Genomic DNA, 15940 nt, shown 5'->3' on the forward strand with positions numbered 1-15940 from the left:
TTGATTAATATAAATAAACCTCTGATTATTTTAGTAAATCAATAGTTCTTTAAAATGTAGGGGAAAAAAACCTACGAGAAAGCACTAAGCAACTATGCAGTAGGTGTGGGTGATATGAGCTTAACATTATATATCATGACATTCCATCATTCTATCATGATATCACAATGATAGATATTTCACAGAATTTCAAAATAAAAGTGTGTTGACGTGGAATGATATTTAGTTCATGATAACAATTTATTGGTGATGCAAAGTTATTCTGTTACACTAAAAAATGTGTGGTCCGCGGGCCGCGAGTTTGAGACCTCTTTAGTTAGGCGTTCACCGTTTGACCTTGAGAGGTAAATTCACTACTAAAATATAAATATGATAAAAATATGGGTTTAACTATGAGATTCATAAATGTAAGACTTTGGGGTTCTAATAAGTCAAAATGAAGAGGGTTAGGGTTTTAACCAAATCATTTGTAGTAAGTGAGAAAATTATACATTTCATCAGGCAGCGCTATTGCATCCAAATGACGTCATCGCGAGTCGCCGGGTCCTTCCTCTGCCGTGTCGGTCAGCGTGTGTACTTGTCGGTCAGACCCGTCACTCGTCTCGTCTCCCACGGCTATAGTCGTCCTCATGTCTCGCTGTCTCGCCCTGGCTCGGTTCGCCCTCGGTTCCTCGCAAAGAACCGTAAGGCCGTCAATGACATGTGCGCGAGGACTGAGCAGCGTAACTGTCACACGCTCCTTCACTGCAGGTGAGCTATGTTTGTTAGCTTAGCCGAGTCAAGGTAAAGCAGCTGCCGTGAGATGTCTGACTGTTACAACGAGATACTCGGTTCTTATGTCATTATATTAGTCTGAGATTCAAGCACTCGAGTGTGACCTAGTAAAATGTTTTATTTTTCTTATCACATGCGTTATTAAACACATGGAATTCCAACTTGTAATGGTTTGCTTCAGGCAGCGAGGGTATATGTCAGAGGTGACTGACGAGAGTTAAATGTTTCTCCAGACTTATGCTCTGAGGTGATGATGTCATATGTGACAAAACAGTAACGGGCGAATATCTGTTTGAAATAGCTAATTCTATACCATCGTTGATGTGATGGTTAATGATATTTCGTAGGTTTGGGTGTTTTGTCAAATCTTAAAGCTACAGGACAGAACCATCACCCCCTGGGGACTGAGTACATAATTAAGTAAAATGTATTTATAAAGCACATTTAAACACTAACATAGTGCTCTACATAGTGGATAAAGAGAAAAGGGAATAGTAATATATAGATATGCAATATAAACAATGAAGTGGAACAATTATACACTGAATCAAAGACACAAGGTGATTGACATTAAAGAGCTGAGAAAGCCTGTAAAAAAAAAACACAAAAAAACAAGTGAGTTTTGAGCCTAGATTTAAAAACAGATGTCAAGTGGCAATCGCAGTACAATAGTGAACTAGATCTAATGTGGTTTATTTTAGCAGGAGACACCATTTCTGATACTTTTCACTATTTGTTGTGTGATGTGAAGTGCTCTGAGTGTTATATAAATACAGACCATCTGTGGAAGGGACCTAAACATTCACTCACCAATTCCATTTCACTCTTGCTGTCAGCAGATTTGCAGGTTGGACAATATCAGAGGTGGAGCAGTCGGCCCGGAGTGTTGCGCGCTCAGCGTTCCTGCCTCGGGTTCTGCCAGCAGTCTTACTACAGCACACAGGAGGTTGAGAAAGAGCCAGAGGCTGAGAAAGAGCCAGAGGAGGAACCTCTGCACTCCATCATCACTGACTCGGAGTCTGTTCAAGGTGCTGCAACAAGTAGAGATAAAAATCTGTAAAATTTTACAGATCATTGTTATTAATTATTCGTTAGATTGATCTGAATGTTGTTGTACCCCTGAATTATCCAGGTAGCTTCTCCAAACATGAATTTCAGGCTGAAACAAAAAAGCTGCTGGATATTGTTGCCAGGTCCCTGTACTCAGAGAAAGAGGTAAGAGGGTGTGTATTGGAGACCAACTTGGAACGACATTCAAGTCTATTAAATATAGCTCTTCTGACTGGATTATCTGCCTATTTCTTATTCTACCAGGTTTTCATCAGGGAGCTGATCTCTAATGGTAGTGATGCTTTGGAAAAACTGCGTCACAAATTAATCACAGCAGGAGGTGAAACAGCTTCTATGGAGATCCACCTGCAGACGGATACTGGCAAGGGCACCTTCACCATCCAGGTATACCCACTTGTGCATGGATCTAAAATTACTGTTGACTTTTGATATTTGCAACATACTAAATCACATTGGAAACACAAGGTTAAATTGTAATGTGAGTTGAAGTTTTAACAGTTTACACTGTTTCCTGGTCTGTTCTTGAGTAGGATTGCCACCTGGTAGATAAATATTGTAATTCTTCTTGAATGTCTTTTAACAGGACACTGGAGTGGGGATGAACCAAGAAGAGCTGGTAGCTAACCTGGGGACTATCGCCCGCTCTGGTTCAAAGGTGACTATTGTTGTAGCTCATCCTCATTATTTGCCCTTTCTTACTCTAATTTGTCTGTCTGTTTTGTATGTCAGGTTTTAAACTTTTCTCATTTGTTAATGATCTATCTTACTGATCACACCTTCTGTCATAACGATCGTCTCCTCTAAACACTACAGGCATTTTTGGACGCTCTGCAGAGCCAGGCGGAGGCCAGCAGCTCCATCATTGGTCAGTTTGGGGTTGGATTCTACTCTGCCTTTATGGTGGCTGACCGTGTGGATGTTTACTCCCGTTCTGCTGAGCCTGATGCACCTGGTTACAAGTGGTCCTCAGATGGGTGAGGGCAATATTCCAACATCAAGATGAAGACAATATACCCTGAACGTGACTGCACACAATGAAACTTGAGTTTTTTCCAAATTGTGATGGTTAAATGTCCTCCTGTCCTTCTCTTCCTCAGCTCCGGAGTGTTTGAGATTGCTGAAGCCGGTGGTGTTCAACAGGGAACAAAGATCGTGCTCCACCTCAAGGACGATTGCAAAGAGTTTTCCTCTGAGGACAGAGTTAAAGGTAAAGCCGCATAAGCTTCTTCAGTCGTGAAAATGTAACTACAGAGCGGATATTCATTAGTACATCACTCCATGTAATGACACGCTGTTGTGTCTCTTTCAGAGGTTGTAACAAAGTACAGCAACTTTGTGAGCTTCCCCATCTTCCTGAATGGACGGAGGCTCAACACTCTGCAGGTGAGTTGCTCTGCTTAATGTGATTAGATTGGCTGATGCTCACATTGCTGCTTGGAAAATGGAACTTATCTCAACTTCTATCAGTTAATACCTCCACATCGTACATGCGATTCGGCCATGAATGAGAGTCTGCTCTTTCAAACATGCAAAAATTGTCTTAGCCTAAGTGTTGCATGATCTTTCTTCTTTCAGGCCTTGTGGATGATGGAGCCAAAGGGGATTAGTGATTGGCAGCATGAAGAGTTCTACCGCTACATCGCTCAGGCCTACGACAAGCCCCGCTACACACTGCACTACCGCGCCGATGCGCCGCTCAATATCCGAAGCATCTTCTATGTTCCTGATGCGGTGAGAAGTTATTTTAACTCGTGTATATTTAAACACAGTAATGACACTAATGCCATATTTTCAGAAAATCTCAGAACGTAAAGTGATAATGTTAAATGTTATAGATCATGTTAGCAGCAGCTTTCACATAGGATATGAATTTTCAGTAGCTGTGAGGTAAACTGAAGTTGGATTTTTATCAAATGAATGATAAAAAATATGTATTGATCAACAGAAGCCGAGCATGTTTGATGTGAGCAGGGAGATGGGCTCCAGTGTGGCTCTGTACAGCAGGAAGGTCCTGATCCAGACTAAGTCATCGGATATCCTGCCCAAGTGGCTGCGCTTCCTCCGAGGTCTGTATTGTCCCAAACACCTGCAACGGCTCAATTTCACCTGCATGATTTTTAAAGTGAGATTGTTATGAGGTGGTTGGGGCAAGGGACTGCACAATGTCAATGAGGGAAGAGTGAAACAAGTCTGTGCTTGTATAGGTGTGGTGGACAGTGAGGACATCCCTCTGAATCTGAGCAGAGAGCTGTTGCAAGAGAGCGCCCTCATAAGGTAAAAGACCAGTTACAACTTGGAATTACTCAAAGATACACTCACCAGTAATTAGGTATACACGGCCCCCATTTATTGCCAGGAGTGGCAACAAGTGTGGTCTTCTGCTGCTATAGCACCTTTACGCAATGTTAAGACGTGCTTTTTCTGCATACCTTTCCTTTTAATCATTTCAAAATAGTCTGGCCATTCTCTGCATTTCTGTCCATAGAACTGTGGGTCACTGGATATTCTTTTTTGCAACTATTCTCTGTAAACCCCTCTGTAGAGATGATCGTGTGTGAAAGTCCTTCAGATCAAAGGTTTCTGCCCATCTGGCACCAAGATCCATGCCACATTCAGGCACTTGTATCACCCTTTTTCTCTTCTGGCCTCAGGAAGCTCCGTGATGTTTTACAGCAGAGGGTGATCCGCTTCCTGCTGGACCAGAGCAAGAAGGAGCCAGAGAAGTACAGCAAGTTCTTTGAGGACTACGGCCTCTTCATGAGAGAGGGAATTGTCACCACCCAGGAACAGGATGTCAAGGTGACATTTATATTCAATAAAGTGGAAATGTATTGCAGTTACGGCACCATAGAAATGTTCTCTGCACTAACAGCAGCAGTTTCCTCCATACTGTCTATGTGTAGGAGGATATTGCAAAGCTGTTGAGGTTTGAATCGTCTGCTCTGCCTGCGGGTCAGCACACCAATCTGATGGAGTACGCTTCTCGAATGAAGGCGGGCACACGCAACATCCACTACCTGTGTGCCCCCAACCGCCATCTTGCAGAGCATTCACCCTACTATGAGGCCATGAAACAGAAAGACATGGAGGTGAGAGCCTGACATGAATGATGGAGGTGGTTAAATAACTGATAAAAGAGCTTTTTCTGAGAAACCATGTCACTTGTGCACAGGTGCTGTTCTGCTACGAGCAGTTCGATGAGCTCACCCTGCTTCACCTCAGGGAATTCGACAAGAAGAAGCTGATCTCCGTGGAGACGGACATTGTGGTGGATCACTACAAAGAGGAAAAGTTTGAAGACAGCAAACCAGGTATTTAAAGTACCAAACCTTTTAGTTACAACTTTGATGAAAGGATGAAGCAAAAACTCTGATCAGGAAAAGAGGAACAACATGATGAACCTGTTGAGATGTTAGTTGAGCAGTGTCCACTTGCCAGTAGTGTCCACGTCTTTGTCCCTGAACTAAGAGAGTGTCTATTATCTATGGTCACACGAGTCAAGGGTAACTCTCAGAAATGTCTGTGGGACCAGACCCAGACAACATGTGGACGTTATAACTTCCTTCCACGATACAGTTCTAGCACGACTCGGCACAGTTTGGGTACCAGGCATGTCGGTTTCCATTACTCCACAGTACCTCCTCATAGCATGGCTGCACGAAACTACCATGATGTTGTTTTATACGCGACACAAACACAAACTAGTGACGATTAAAGCCGGTTTTTTTTTGGTGTACTGAATCAGTTCATTAGTTCAGAGCACAGACTCTGTCTGACACAGTCACTGAACTAAAATACAACTGAATGGGTTGTGATTCAGCACACGATCAGCAGCTTTCAGCAGTGCTGTCGCTGAATGTACCAGACTCCTCTGTTAAATATTGAGATTTTGAAAATGTCTTTGCTAAATGCTGGAGATTAATGAATTTTTCCAGGATTTGTAAGTCTTTTTAACTGATCTACAGTTCAGCATTGTTTGGTTTAATTCTTGTGTCGGACGTCGCTCATGACTCTTGCGACTTGTAGCTGTTACAGGACGCCTCTTACTGTCGCGTCAATAATCCTGACTCTTGTTTTTCTCCCGCAGCCTCTGAGCGTCTGACGCAGGAGCAGGCTGATGATCTGATGGCTTGGATGAGGAACGCTCTGGGTCCCAGAGTCACTAATATTAAGGTAAAGAGAGCCTGTGTGTCTTCATAGAGTGTTTCCTAGCTGTTAGCAAGCTTGTGTTTGTGTCAGGGTAGTATACCAAGTTGCATCCCATCAAGTGCCGTTTGGTTCTTTTGAACCCCCACCCTCATGACCTTCTCTCTAGTTTTAACCACAAATACTTAAATACGAGGAAAGTACCATTTACTTTGAGGAACCATGCCATTAGCACTCAAAGAAACTTCTTGAATTTACCTTGTACATACATAAAGTACTTAAATACATTTTCTCCTCTGTGTCCCAGCTCACTCCTCGTCTAGACACCCACCCAGCCATGATCACCGTGCTAGAAATGGGCGCTGCACGCCACTTCCTCCGCACACAGCAGCTGGCTCGCACTGCTGAGGAAAGAGCTCAGATACTGCAGCCAACGCTGGAGATCAATGCCGGGTAAAAGATGGGTGGATTTTTAGAAAATACGTGACTGAAATAATGTAAATGTTTTTCAGCTCCTCACGTGTCGTCTTCTTCCCCCCCCCCACCGTCTGATAGACACGATCTGATCAAGAAGATGCACGCACTGAAAGACACAAACTCTGAACTGGCTGGACTTCTACTGGAGCAGGTACTGTGTGATAGAGCTGGTTTTACGATGTAATAGTTTTAATATCCTAGTTTTATATAAAGTTACCGTTTATACAAAATCAAAGCTTGTTCTTGATAAGTTTCCTGCAGCATAGTTTTCATCCAGTCCTGTTCCACAAAACGGTTGAAACAACGGTTGTACAATTATCACCAACCACTAATTTGACAATCAGAGTTTAAAGACCCTCATGTTAAGAATAATGTTCCGTTCGATGTCTTTCAGTAGCTCCGAGTTTTGTATTTTGAAATATTTGCAAGATTTAATTGAATGAGTGGAATTGATTGGACTAGAACCATTAACCGACTTCAGCATGAAAGTATTTTAAGTCCAGGTGGTTGCATCTTCTCTCTTTTATCCCTTTTATTCACCGTCTGCCTCCATTGTTTGTAGTCGTCGCTATGGCTGTGAATAATCTTTCAATTTTAATTGCATCAAAAACATCAGTACACGTTACTCCGATTTCTCTAAATGTTCATAAACCATTAAATAAACTACCACTTTAATCCATGTTTCTTTAGATCTATGACAACGCCATGATCGCAGCAGGACTGAACGATGATCCCAGACCGATGATTTCCCGCCTGAATGATCTGCTGACTAAAGCGCTGGAGAAGCACTGAGAGACACGAGTAGACGGACTGAAACATTTACACCCAGTGAAGGGCCTGTACTACAGGCCTCATCTATCTCTTCCCCCTCTGCTGTACTTCGTTCCTCAAGTAGAGAGCACATAAACACTGAAGAGAGTTTGAGAGAGAGAGAGAGAGCGGCATCCAAGAAAGCTTTTCCATGAACAGTTCCATGTTGCAACCCTCTACTTTTTTCTTTTATAACTGCATCTTTAGGGAGTTTCAAAGTTTGGTTACACAAATCTCATCAGACCGTGCTGGCCAGACCGTATTATTCCTTTTTAGTGTGACTTTCACTTCATGCATCGATGTGTGAAGAAAGATGATTCTCATTTCGTTTTCACATTAAACTTGATGACATTCACTCTCTGAATAATCTGAATGCAAACCAACCACAAGAAGTCAAGTGACTCCCCGAGTTTAGTGTGGTAAGAAAAACGACACTTGAGTCAGACATGCTCACTGCCTTAACTTCACTCTTATTTAGTTATGTTTTTATAGGACTCTCAACTTACTCTGCACTAAAGGCTCTAGTGTAAGTGAGACTAATGTTAGATTGGTTTAAAATAGTGACTTTGCATTAATATGGAGCTGCTGGTAGCGTCTGTGTCAAATAAAACCAAAACTATTCTCAGATTCTGAAAGAAAGAAATTTACTGCATATTAAAGAAGCTTGACATCTTTTTTTATTTAAAAAAAAAAAAACAATCCTCAAATTGAAGATATTGTCCGTCACTGATGTGTCTGTGTCCGGTTGGAGTTTAAGGCTTCAGTACAAGTGATCTGATTGTCTGGTTCCTGTCAGCGTCCCTGCGCCGTCCATTATCCATATGAATCACATCAGGACACTTTGACTCATGAACACACTGCTGCTGCTGATCCACGTGTGTCCTCACTGCAAGCCTTTCATCCTGACTGTCTGTTCACGTCCAAATCCCTGAAGAGCATCAGGACAGCTTGTCGATGTTGGCGAGGAAGCGCTGGGCCCACCATTCATCCAGGTCAATGGGCACAAAGTCTGGAAAGGAACAGAAAATCATTTACAACGTGAAACATTAAAGATGCAGCGAATAACTGATTTGCTTTGGTCTTTTGTCAACATGAGTAATGTAACATTATTTATATGCTGCGACTCGGCTCTGTCGAGTAATACTGTCGGACCTGTCTGAGGGAGCATTTGTGTGTATACAGCAGCAATGCAGGGGCAGGTGAGGGTACAAAGTGTTCATCTCATTAAACTGCTAAACGACCGGGTTTTGTTTGTTGTTTTTTGCTGTAGAATTGACTAAATGCACAATCCTTCCCTGGTTTTCAAGAAGCCAGCATGACTATTTCTTGTGAGCTGTCTGCCAATGAAAAAAAGGGAATGTACTAAACGCTGCAAGTTATCCAGAAGTTATAAAGTGAGCAGTAAATTATTTTTATTAATAATTATTAATAACACATTATTTAACATACAAACTGCTAAGGCAGGGCTTGTGGAATTACATTAAAATGTTTATTTCATAGAATGAACTAATACAGTGAACGTTTATGGCAAACGTTTGATATAAGAAGTAGTCTTAAGCAGAAGTCAGTGGCTTTTATTTTGAAAGCCAAGTTGAAAGGAAGCGCTGACTATTGCGTATGAAGAAAAAAAAATGTAGGGCATTGTAAGTGTGTTTTGCATCTCCTGAATTTGTTTTTGAAAAGCATTGTAAAAGTGTTTCACGTTGGTTTGCACTTCCAGGCCACTGTAGTCTGCTGACCTCTGGTGGCCACAGCGAGGAACAACAGTGCTGTTACAATCCAACATCCTAGCATGTTTTTGCACTAAAGTAACTGAATAAATGAATCACAATTACAGAGTTAAAGAGCCACATTATTAGTGCAATGTCTTTTCATCCGTCTGTGTCAATGCATCTTCCTGTAAAGCCGTTTCAAGATAGAATTGAAACAAAACAAATGTATTCATTGACATTAACAATGAAAGATTTGAAGTTATTAGACTTATTGAAAGTAACATGGACATTGACAGTAACTTACTGGAAAAAAAGTGAATGTTAATGGATTCATTTTGTCATAACGTTCACTGATATCACTTCATTCTATAAAATAAAATAAAATAAACGTTTAATGTCCCCGTCTTGGCAGTTTGTACGTTAAATAGTATGTTCAAATATTATGCGTCTTACTGTCCAAAAAAAAGAAAAAAGAAATGACCGTTCACTTCACTATCACTTCCAGGTCACTTACAGCATTTGGTACATTCCCTTTTACATAAGGACTATGGCTTTTGTAAATTTCGTAAATTTGTTTTTGAAAATGAACATTTGTTACGACTTTTGTTCATGTATATATTGGGATTTGTAAAAGTGTTTCATGTTTTATAATACTGGTTTGCACTTCCAGGCCACTGTATAAAAGTCTTAACAATGTTTATTATGCTACACGTGAAAAGTGACAACTCTCAAACACTTGCATGTGACCAGTAAACCTTGCTGAGTGGTTATCATCATAATCATCATCATTCACTTATTGGTGTAGTGTAGTGTAGTGTAGTGAGTGTGTGAGGAGAAGCTGTACTCACTGTCCATGTGTGGACTGGGGACAGTTTCTTTGAAGTGGACGACTGTGTGGTCTTCCTCTGACCTCTGCTCCTGCTGCACCGCCTCCTGCCAGGCTGAAAGCACAACAATCCACTTTTAGTACAGTCGTTGATGAGCTACTGACCCCCTTTTTTATTTTTACTGCCACACCTTGTTTAACCCTAAACGCACAGGTGAGGACATAAACAGTGGCTCTGTTCAGTTCATGTGAGTCAGGACAGTGACAGCGTGGCCCTGACGTGGAGGAAGCTAAGTGGAACTCAGCCATCATTGCGACATTTTTAATACGTTATTCTGCTACTGAGACGGCTGCTGTGTCAAAGGCTCCATTTGTTTTTATCAGCGCGCGAAACAGGAACAACAGGAACACAGTTACATTTGCAGACTATTGTGCAGTAACAGTACAACAGTTTGTTTGGAAATGCACATAAATGTATGTAGACAGTATGTAGACATATCCAAATTAGGATATTTGGATATATCCAAATTAGGATATTGGGACATATCCAAATTTGGATATAGAGTGCACACAAATGAACTCTTCTTACAAATACAAATACAAAGACATTATTTTTAGAGAGACAATGGAGGATGTAATTTAAGAGGGAAACAAACATTTTAAAAATGCAATTGTGCCAGGACAACTCGGAAAAAAAAGTACGTGTTGAATTAAAGCAGAGCTAAAAACATAAATCAGTTGAAAAGAATATACAAAAGACACATTTTAAAATAGATATAAGGATAAAGAACAGCTGTTTAATTCTGTACGGTGATGGAAATGGTCGTGTTTAAAGCCAGACCTATTCTTGTGTTGTACTGAGAACATGAAGAACATAGTAGCTATATACACAGTATAAAATAATCTAATACTTTTGTGTAGATTTTGGGAAAGTGAGGACATTTTTAGCAACTTTAAAAGGCTTTTTGAGGTTGAAGATTCAATTTTAGGGTTAAGTTAAGTTTATTGTTAGGCATTTTGTTGTGATGGTTAGGGAATGCATTATATCCGAGTGTCTCCAGGTCATTATTTTCAGAAAACCTACATGGATGAGTTTGTTTCTGTATTCACACAAGAAATCAACCCTGAGCACAATACTGTGTGAGGGTGGGAGTAAGGCCACGTTGTGTCCTTGTCCACTCAATGACAAGGTCACTGAGGTTGTTTATGGGCTTTCAGCGGCTGAGTTTCAATGCCAGCGACTCACAGGTGCAAAGAGAAAGAGAACGGGAGGCTAATGAAGTCTCCTGGAGAACGATCGAGCACGAGGATGTTTAAAAAGACACTTCACGACACAAAAGCTTCAAAATCTCAAGCTTCTGTTGTCTTTCCTCAAAGCAGGCGACAAATCTCTGTCAACGTGGCTGCACGGTGGTGGGTTTACGCCAAAACTCTGGCCCCGTGCTCTGCCTCTATCACGGCTATCAGTGTCAGAGCAGCTGTGGGGGTGAGGTCTGGGAGGAGGAGGAGGCAGCTGATCGTAAAACAATGTCGTTCATGAAACAACAGGTGACGGGGACTGGAAACCCTGGAGAACAATGAAAAGTTTTGTCTCATTTTCTTGAATTTCCAGTCCGACTGTTTGGTTCACTTCCTCACCGTCTTGGACAAACTTCACGTTTTCCTCATGTGCGGCGGTGAAAGTCTCTTCCTGCGGGTCGTCTGCGGGGACAGCCGGAGCAGGGCGATGGTACTTTTTACCATTGGGACGGGTGAAAACAATCTTGGGCGATGGAAGTCTGATGGGTGTAGGAAGACAACACATGATGGAGAAATTATACACACGTTCGTACACATACTTCATGCCACAGAAACTTAAAGGAATACTTCACCGATTTGCATTCAGCTTTGGGGGGGATTTGGGGATTAGGCAAATTGGACAATGAATTGACTGTCGGTGTGAGTGTGAGAGGGAATGGTTGGTTGATGGACTGGCAATTTGTCCAGACTGTAGCCCCCCCCCTTTCACCCCATGTCAGCTGGGATTGACACCAGCGACCCCCGCGACCTTCCTGTGGAGGATAAAGTGATAGAAGATAGATGGACATACGTGTGATACTGGGTTCACAGGTGTTACGAAATGGCCAAATTGTGAATCTGGAGGCGTCCAAATGGGTGTTTAGATTCCTGTGAGCGGGAGCCATTTGGTTTTTATGGTTACATTGCTCCTGAATGTCCTGTTTTCTACCATTATTGTTTTTATCCCTTTTACAGCATAGGCTAACAAAAAGAATGATAATTTCACTGGAGGAAGATCTACACCGGATAAAAAAACCAAAACCTTCAAAGATCTTGTTGCATAAAGTCAGTGTGCACTCTGTAAGGAGATAGTAAACATATCACACGTTGCATTATCATTATTATTATTTAAAATATACAGCACGTGATTTCCTCCTTTCCCCAGCATTAAGTGTCAGCTTTTAGGCTTCAGGTCACACAAAGTTAGTTCTGCAAGAGTCAGAGACTGCGACAGCTGAATGTATGAGCATGTGCCGACTCGCCTTCCAACAAGGTCAAACTCACTCACAGAGCCTGTGGCAGGAAAACAGGCCGGCAGGCAGAGAGAGCCTCAAAGCACGGGGCGAGGGACTTAACACTGCCTGTGTCAGGCTGATGACTCCACAAACAAACACTGTCATTGAACCACAACCAGTGTGACACAGGCCAGTCATTCAATCACTATATACTATATAACACATTTTGCCTCAGATGAAAAGATCGTTTCAGCCATAAAGACTTTCAAAAGAGCAAAACTTAATCTTATCTTTAAGGACTTCTTTTTAAAACGTTTTGTTTATTATGATGTTATTGGCCAAATGGAAACGCATGAAAAAGTCATTTCAGTCACATTTCTTTCTCTTTCTCACTCACTCCGGCAGACTCCAGGACGTCTGCTTGTGCTTGAAATCGTTGATTTTGTTGTCCAGCTGCTGTGAAGGACCTGCAAAATGAAGTGAAATGAAACCATGAAGTACATTTCCATTGATCTCTGAAAGTGTTGAAGTCCAGAGTCTCACCCACCTGTGCGTCGCTGGGTGACCAGTTTACTGGGACCTCTCGTAATTGTGTACATCATGAGAAAAGCACCGATGTCACTGGAAGCAGGTCTCAACTTCTGGAAGGACGTGAATTTCAGCACTTTCAGACTTTTTTTTGTGACACGCTGAATTTCACGCTCTGACCCACGGAGCTCACATGTGACGGGACTGGCGTGTGGGGTCGACACGGACGTCAGGAAACACAGCCGCGCACCGCGCACCTCTCCGCGTAAAACCAGAAGCCGGGGCGCATCTCAGCCAGCAGCAGCAGCAGCAGCGATCCTCCCACTTCACACCGCTCGTCTGCGTCTCGTATAAAGTCAGTGTGGTGAATGTGAAGTATCTTATTGCTCTGCCAATGTCACACAACCTGAGAGGAAGCGGCGATCATTGAGAAGAGCCGTCAGAGCTATGACACACGCCTCCTTCTGCGCTTTAAAGAGACAGACTTTTTTTTTTGTCACATTTTGGACGACATACTAAAGTATGATTTTATTGTCAAATTTTGGACCACATACTAACCTATGATTTTATTGTCACATTTTGGACCACATACTAACCTATGACTTTTTTGTCAAATTTTGGATGACAAACTAACCTATGACTTTTTTGTCAAATTTTGGATGACAAACTAACCTATGACTTTTTTGTCACATTTTGGACCACATACTAAAGTATGACTTTTTTGTCACATTTTGGACGACATACTAACCTATGACTTTTTTGTCACATTTTGGACGACATACTAACCTATGACTTTTTTGTCACATACTAACCTATGACTTTTTTGTCACATTTTGGACCACATACTAAAGTATGATTTTATTGTCAAATTTTGGACGACATACTAACCTATGATTTTATTGTCAAATTTTGGACCACATACTAACCTATGACTTTTTTGTCACATTTTGGACGACATACTAACCTATGACTTTTTTGTCACATACTAACCTATGACTTTTTTGTCACATTTTGGACCACATACTAAAGTATGATTTTATTGTCAAATTTTGGACGACATACTAACCTATGATTTTATTGTCAAATTTTGGACCACATACTAACCTATGATTTTATTGTCAAATTTTGGACCACATACTAACCTATGATTTTATTGTCAAATTTTGGACCACATACTAAAGTATGACTTTTTTGTCACATTTTGGACGACATACTAACCTATGACTTTTTTGTCAAATTTTGGACCACATACTAACCTATGACTGTTTTGTCACATTTTGGACCACATACGAAAGTATGACTTTATTGTCACATTTTGGACGACATACTAAAGTATGACTTTTTTGTCAAATTTTGGACGACATACTAAAGTATGACTTTATTGTCGCATTTTGGAGGACATACTATAGTATGACTTTTTTGTCAAATTTTGGATGACATACTAACCTATGACTTTTTTGTCACATTTTGGACCACATACTAAAGTATGACTTTATTGTCACATTTTGGACCACATACTAAAGTATGACTTTTTTGTCAAATTTTGGACCACATACTAAAGTATGACTTTTTTGTCAAATTTTGGACGACATACTCACCTATGACTTTTTTGTCAAATTTTGGACCACATGCTAAAGTATAACTTTTTTGTCAAATTTTGGACGACATACTAACCTATGACTTTTTTGTCAAATTTTGGATGACATACTAACCTATGACTTTTTTGTCCCATTTTGGACGACATACTAAAGTATGACTTTTTTGTCAAATTTTGGATGACATACTAACCTATGACTTTTTTGTCACATTTTGGACCACATACTAAAGTATGACTTTATTGTCACATTTTGGACCACATACTAAAGTATGACTTTTTTGTCAAATTTTGGACCACATACTAAAGTATGACTTTTTTGTCAAATTTTGGACCACATACTTAAGTATGACTTTTTTGTCACATTTTGGACGACATACTCACCTATGACTTTTTTGTCAAATTTTGGACCACATGCTAAAGTATGACTTTTTTGTCAAATTTTGGACGACATACTAACCTATGACTTTTTTGTCAAATTTTGGATGACATACTAACCTATGACTTTTTTGTCACATTTTGGACGACATACTATAGTATGACTTTTTTGTAAAATTTTGGATGACATACTAACCTATGACTTTTTTGTCACATTTTGGACCACATACTTAAGTATGACTTTTTTGTCACATTTTGGACGACATACTCACCTATGACTTTTTTGTCAAATTTTGGACCACATGCTAAAGTATGACTTTTTTGTCAAATTTTGGACGACATACTAACCTATGACTTTTTTGTCAAATTTTGGATGACATACTAACCTATGACTTTTTTGTCACATTTTGGACGACATACTATAGTATGACTTTTTTGTAAAATTTTGGATGACATACTAAAGTATGACTTTTTTGTCACATTTTGGACGACATACTAAAGTATGACTTTTTTGTCACATTTTGGACCACATACTAAAGTATGATTTTATTGTCAAATTTTGGACCACATACTAACCTATGACTTTTTTGTCAAATTTTGGATGACATACTAACCTATGACTTTTTTGTCACATTTTGGACCACAACCTAAAGTATGACTTTTTTGTCACATTTTGGACCACATACTAAAGTATGACTTTTTTGTCACATTTTGGACCACATACTAAAGTATGACTTTTTTGTCACATTTTGGACGACATACTAAAGTATGACTTTTTTGTCACATTTTGGACCACATACTAAAGTATGACTTTTTTGTCACATTTTAAACGACATACTAAAGTATGACTTTTTTGTCACATTTTGGACCACATACTAAAGTATGACTTTTTTGTCACATTTTGGACCACATACTAAAGTATGATTTTATTGTCAAATTTTGGACCACATACTATACTTGGACATTTTCGTCAAATTTTGGACCACATACTAAAGTATGATATTTTTGTCAAATTTTGGATTCGTTACTATAGTTTTTCATTTTATTCACATTTTGGACGTCCTACTCTACTATGACTGTTTTGTGACATTTTGGATGCCTATGACATTTT

The 15940-nt window shown here is 40.3% G+C and overlaps 2 protein-coding genes across 3 annotated transcripts; one reads left to right on the top strand and one right to left on the bottom strand.

Annotated features, from left to right (window-relative positions):
- The first annotated feature begins 543 nt into the window (after positions 1-543).
- trap1 (TNF receptor-associated protein 1) lies at positions 544-7633 on the top strand. 2 transcript variants are annotated; one of them, XM_058653927.1, is made up of 18 exons: positions 544-750; positions 1611-1802; positions 1907-1989; positions 2089-2229; positions 2429-2500; positions 2659-2819; positions 2943-3052; positions 3155-3228; positions 3421-3576; positions 3791-3911; positions 4050-4119; positions 4497-4644; positions 4749-4934; positions 5018-5156; positions 5933-6018; positions 6299-6444; positions 6547-6619; positions 7159-7633. In XM_058653927.1, exons 1-18 carry the CDS (start codon positions 630-632, stop codon positions 7258-7260), a joined length of 2181 nt encoding a protein of 726 aa, XP_058509910.1. In that variant the 5' UTR covers positions 544-629; the 3' UTR covers positions 7261-7633. The 2 variants fall into 2 exon arrangements, with proteins under 2 accessions (XP_058509910.1, XP_058509911.1); XM_058653928.1 differs by having other exon boundaries at positions 1614-1802.
- A 272-nt stretch (positions 7634-7905) lies between these two features.
- On the bottom strand, positions 7906-13265 carry LOC131475665 (MAPK regulated corepressor interacting protein 2-like). The gene is made up of 5 exons (XM_058653929.1): positions 12877-13265; positions 12727-12796; positions 11455-11594; positions 9839-9931; positions 7906-8287 (listed from the first exon to the last, which is right to left on the bottom strand). Exons 1-5 carry the CDS (start codon positions 12929-12931, stop codon positions 8217-8219), a joined length of 429 nt encoding a protein of 142 aa, XP_058509912.1. The 5' UTR covers positions 12932-13265; the 3' UTR covers positions 7906-8216.
- Between the last annotated feature and the right edge of the window lie 2675 nt (positions 13266-15940).

This window comes from Solea solea, chromosome 16 (assembly GCF_958295425.1).
Source record: "Solea solea chromosome 16, fSolSol10.1, whole genome shotgun sequence".
Taxonomy (NCBI): domain Eukaryota; kingdom Metazoa; phylum Chordata; class Actinopteri; order Pleuronectiformes; family Soleidae; genus Solea; species Solea solea.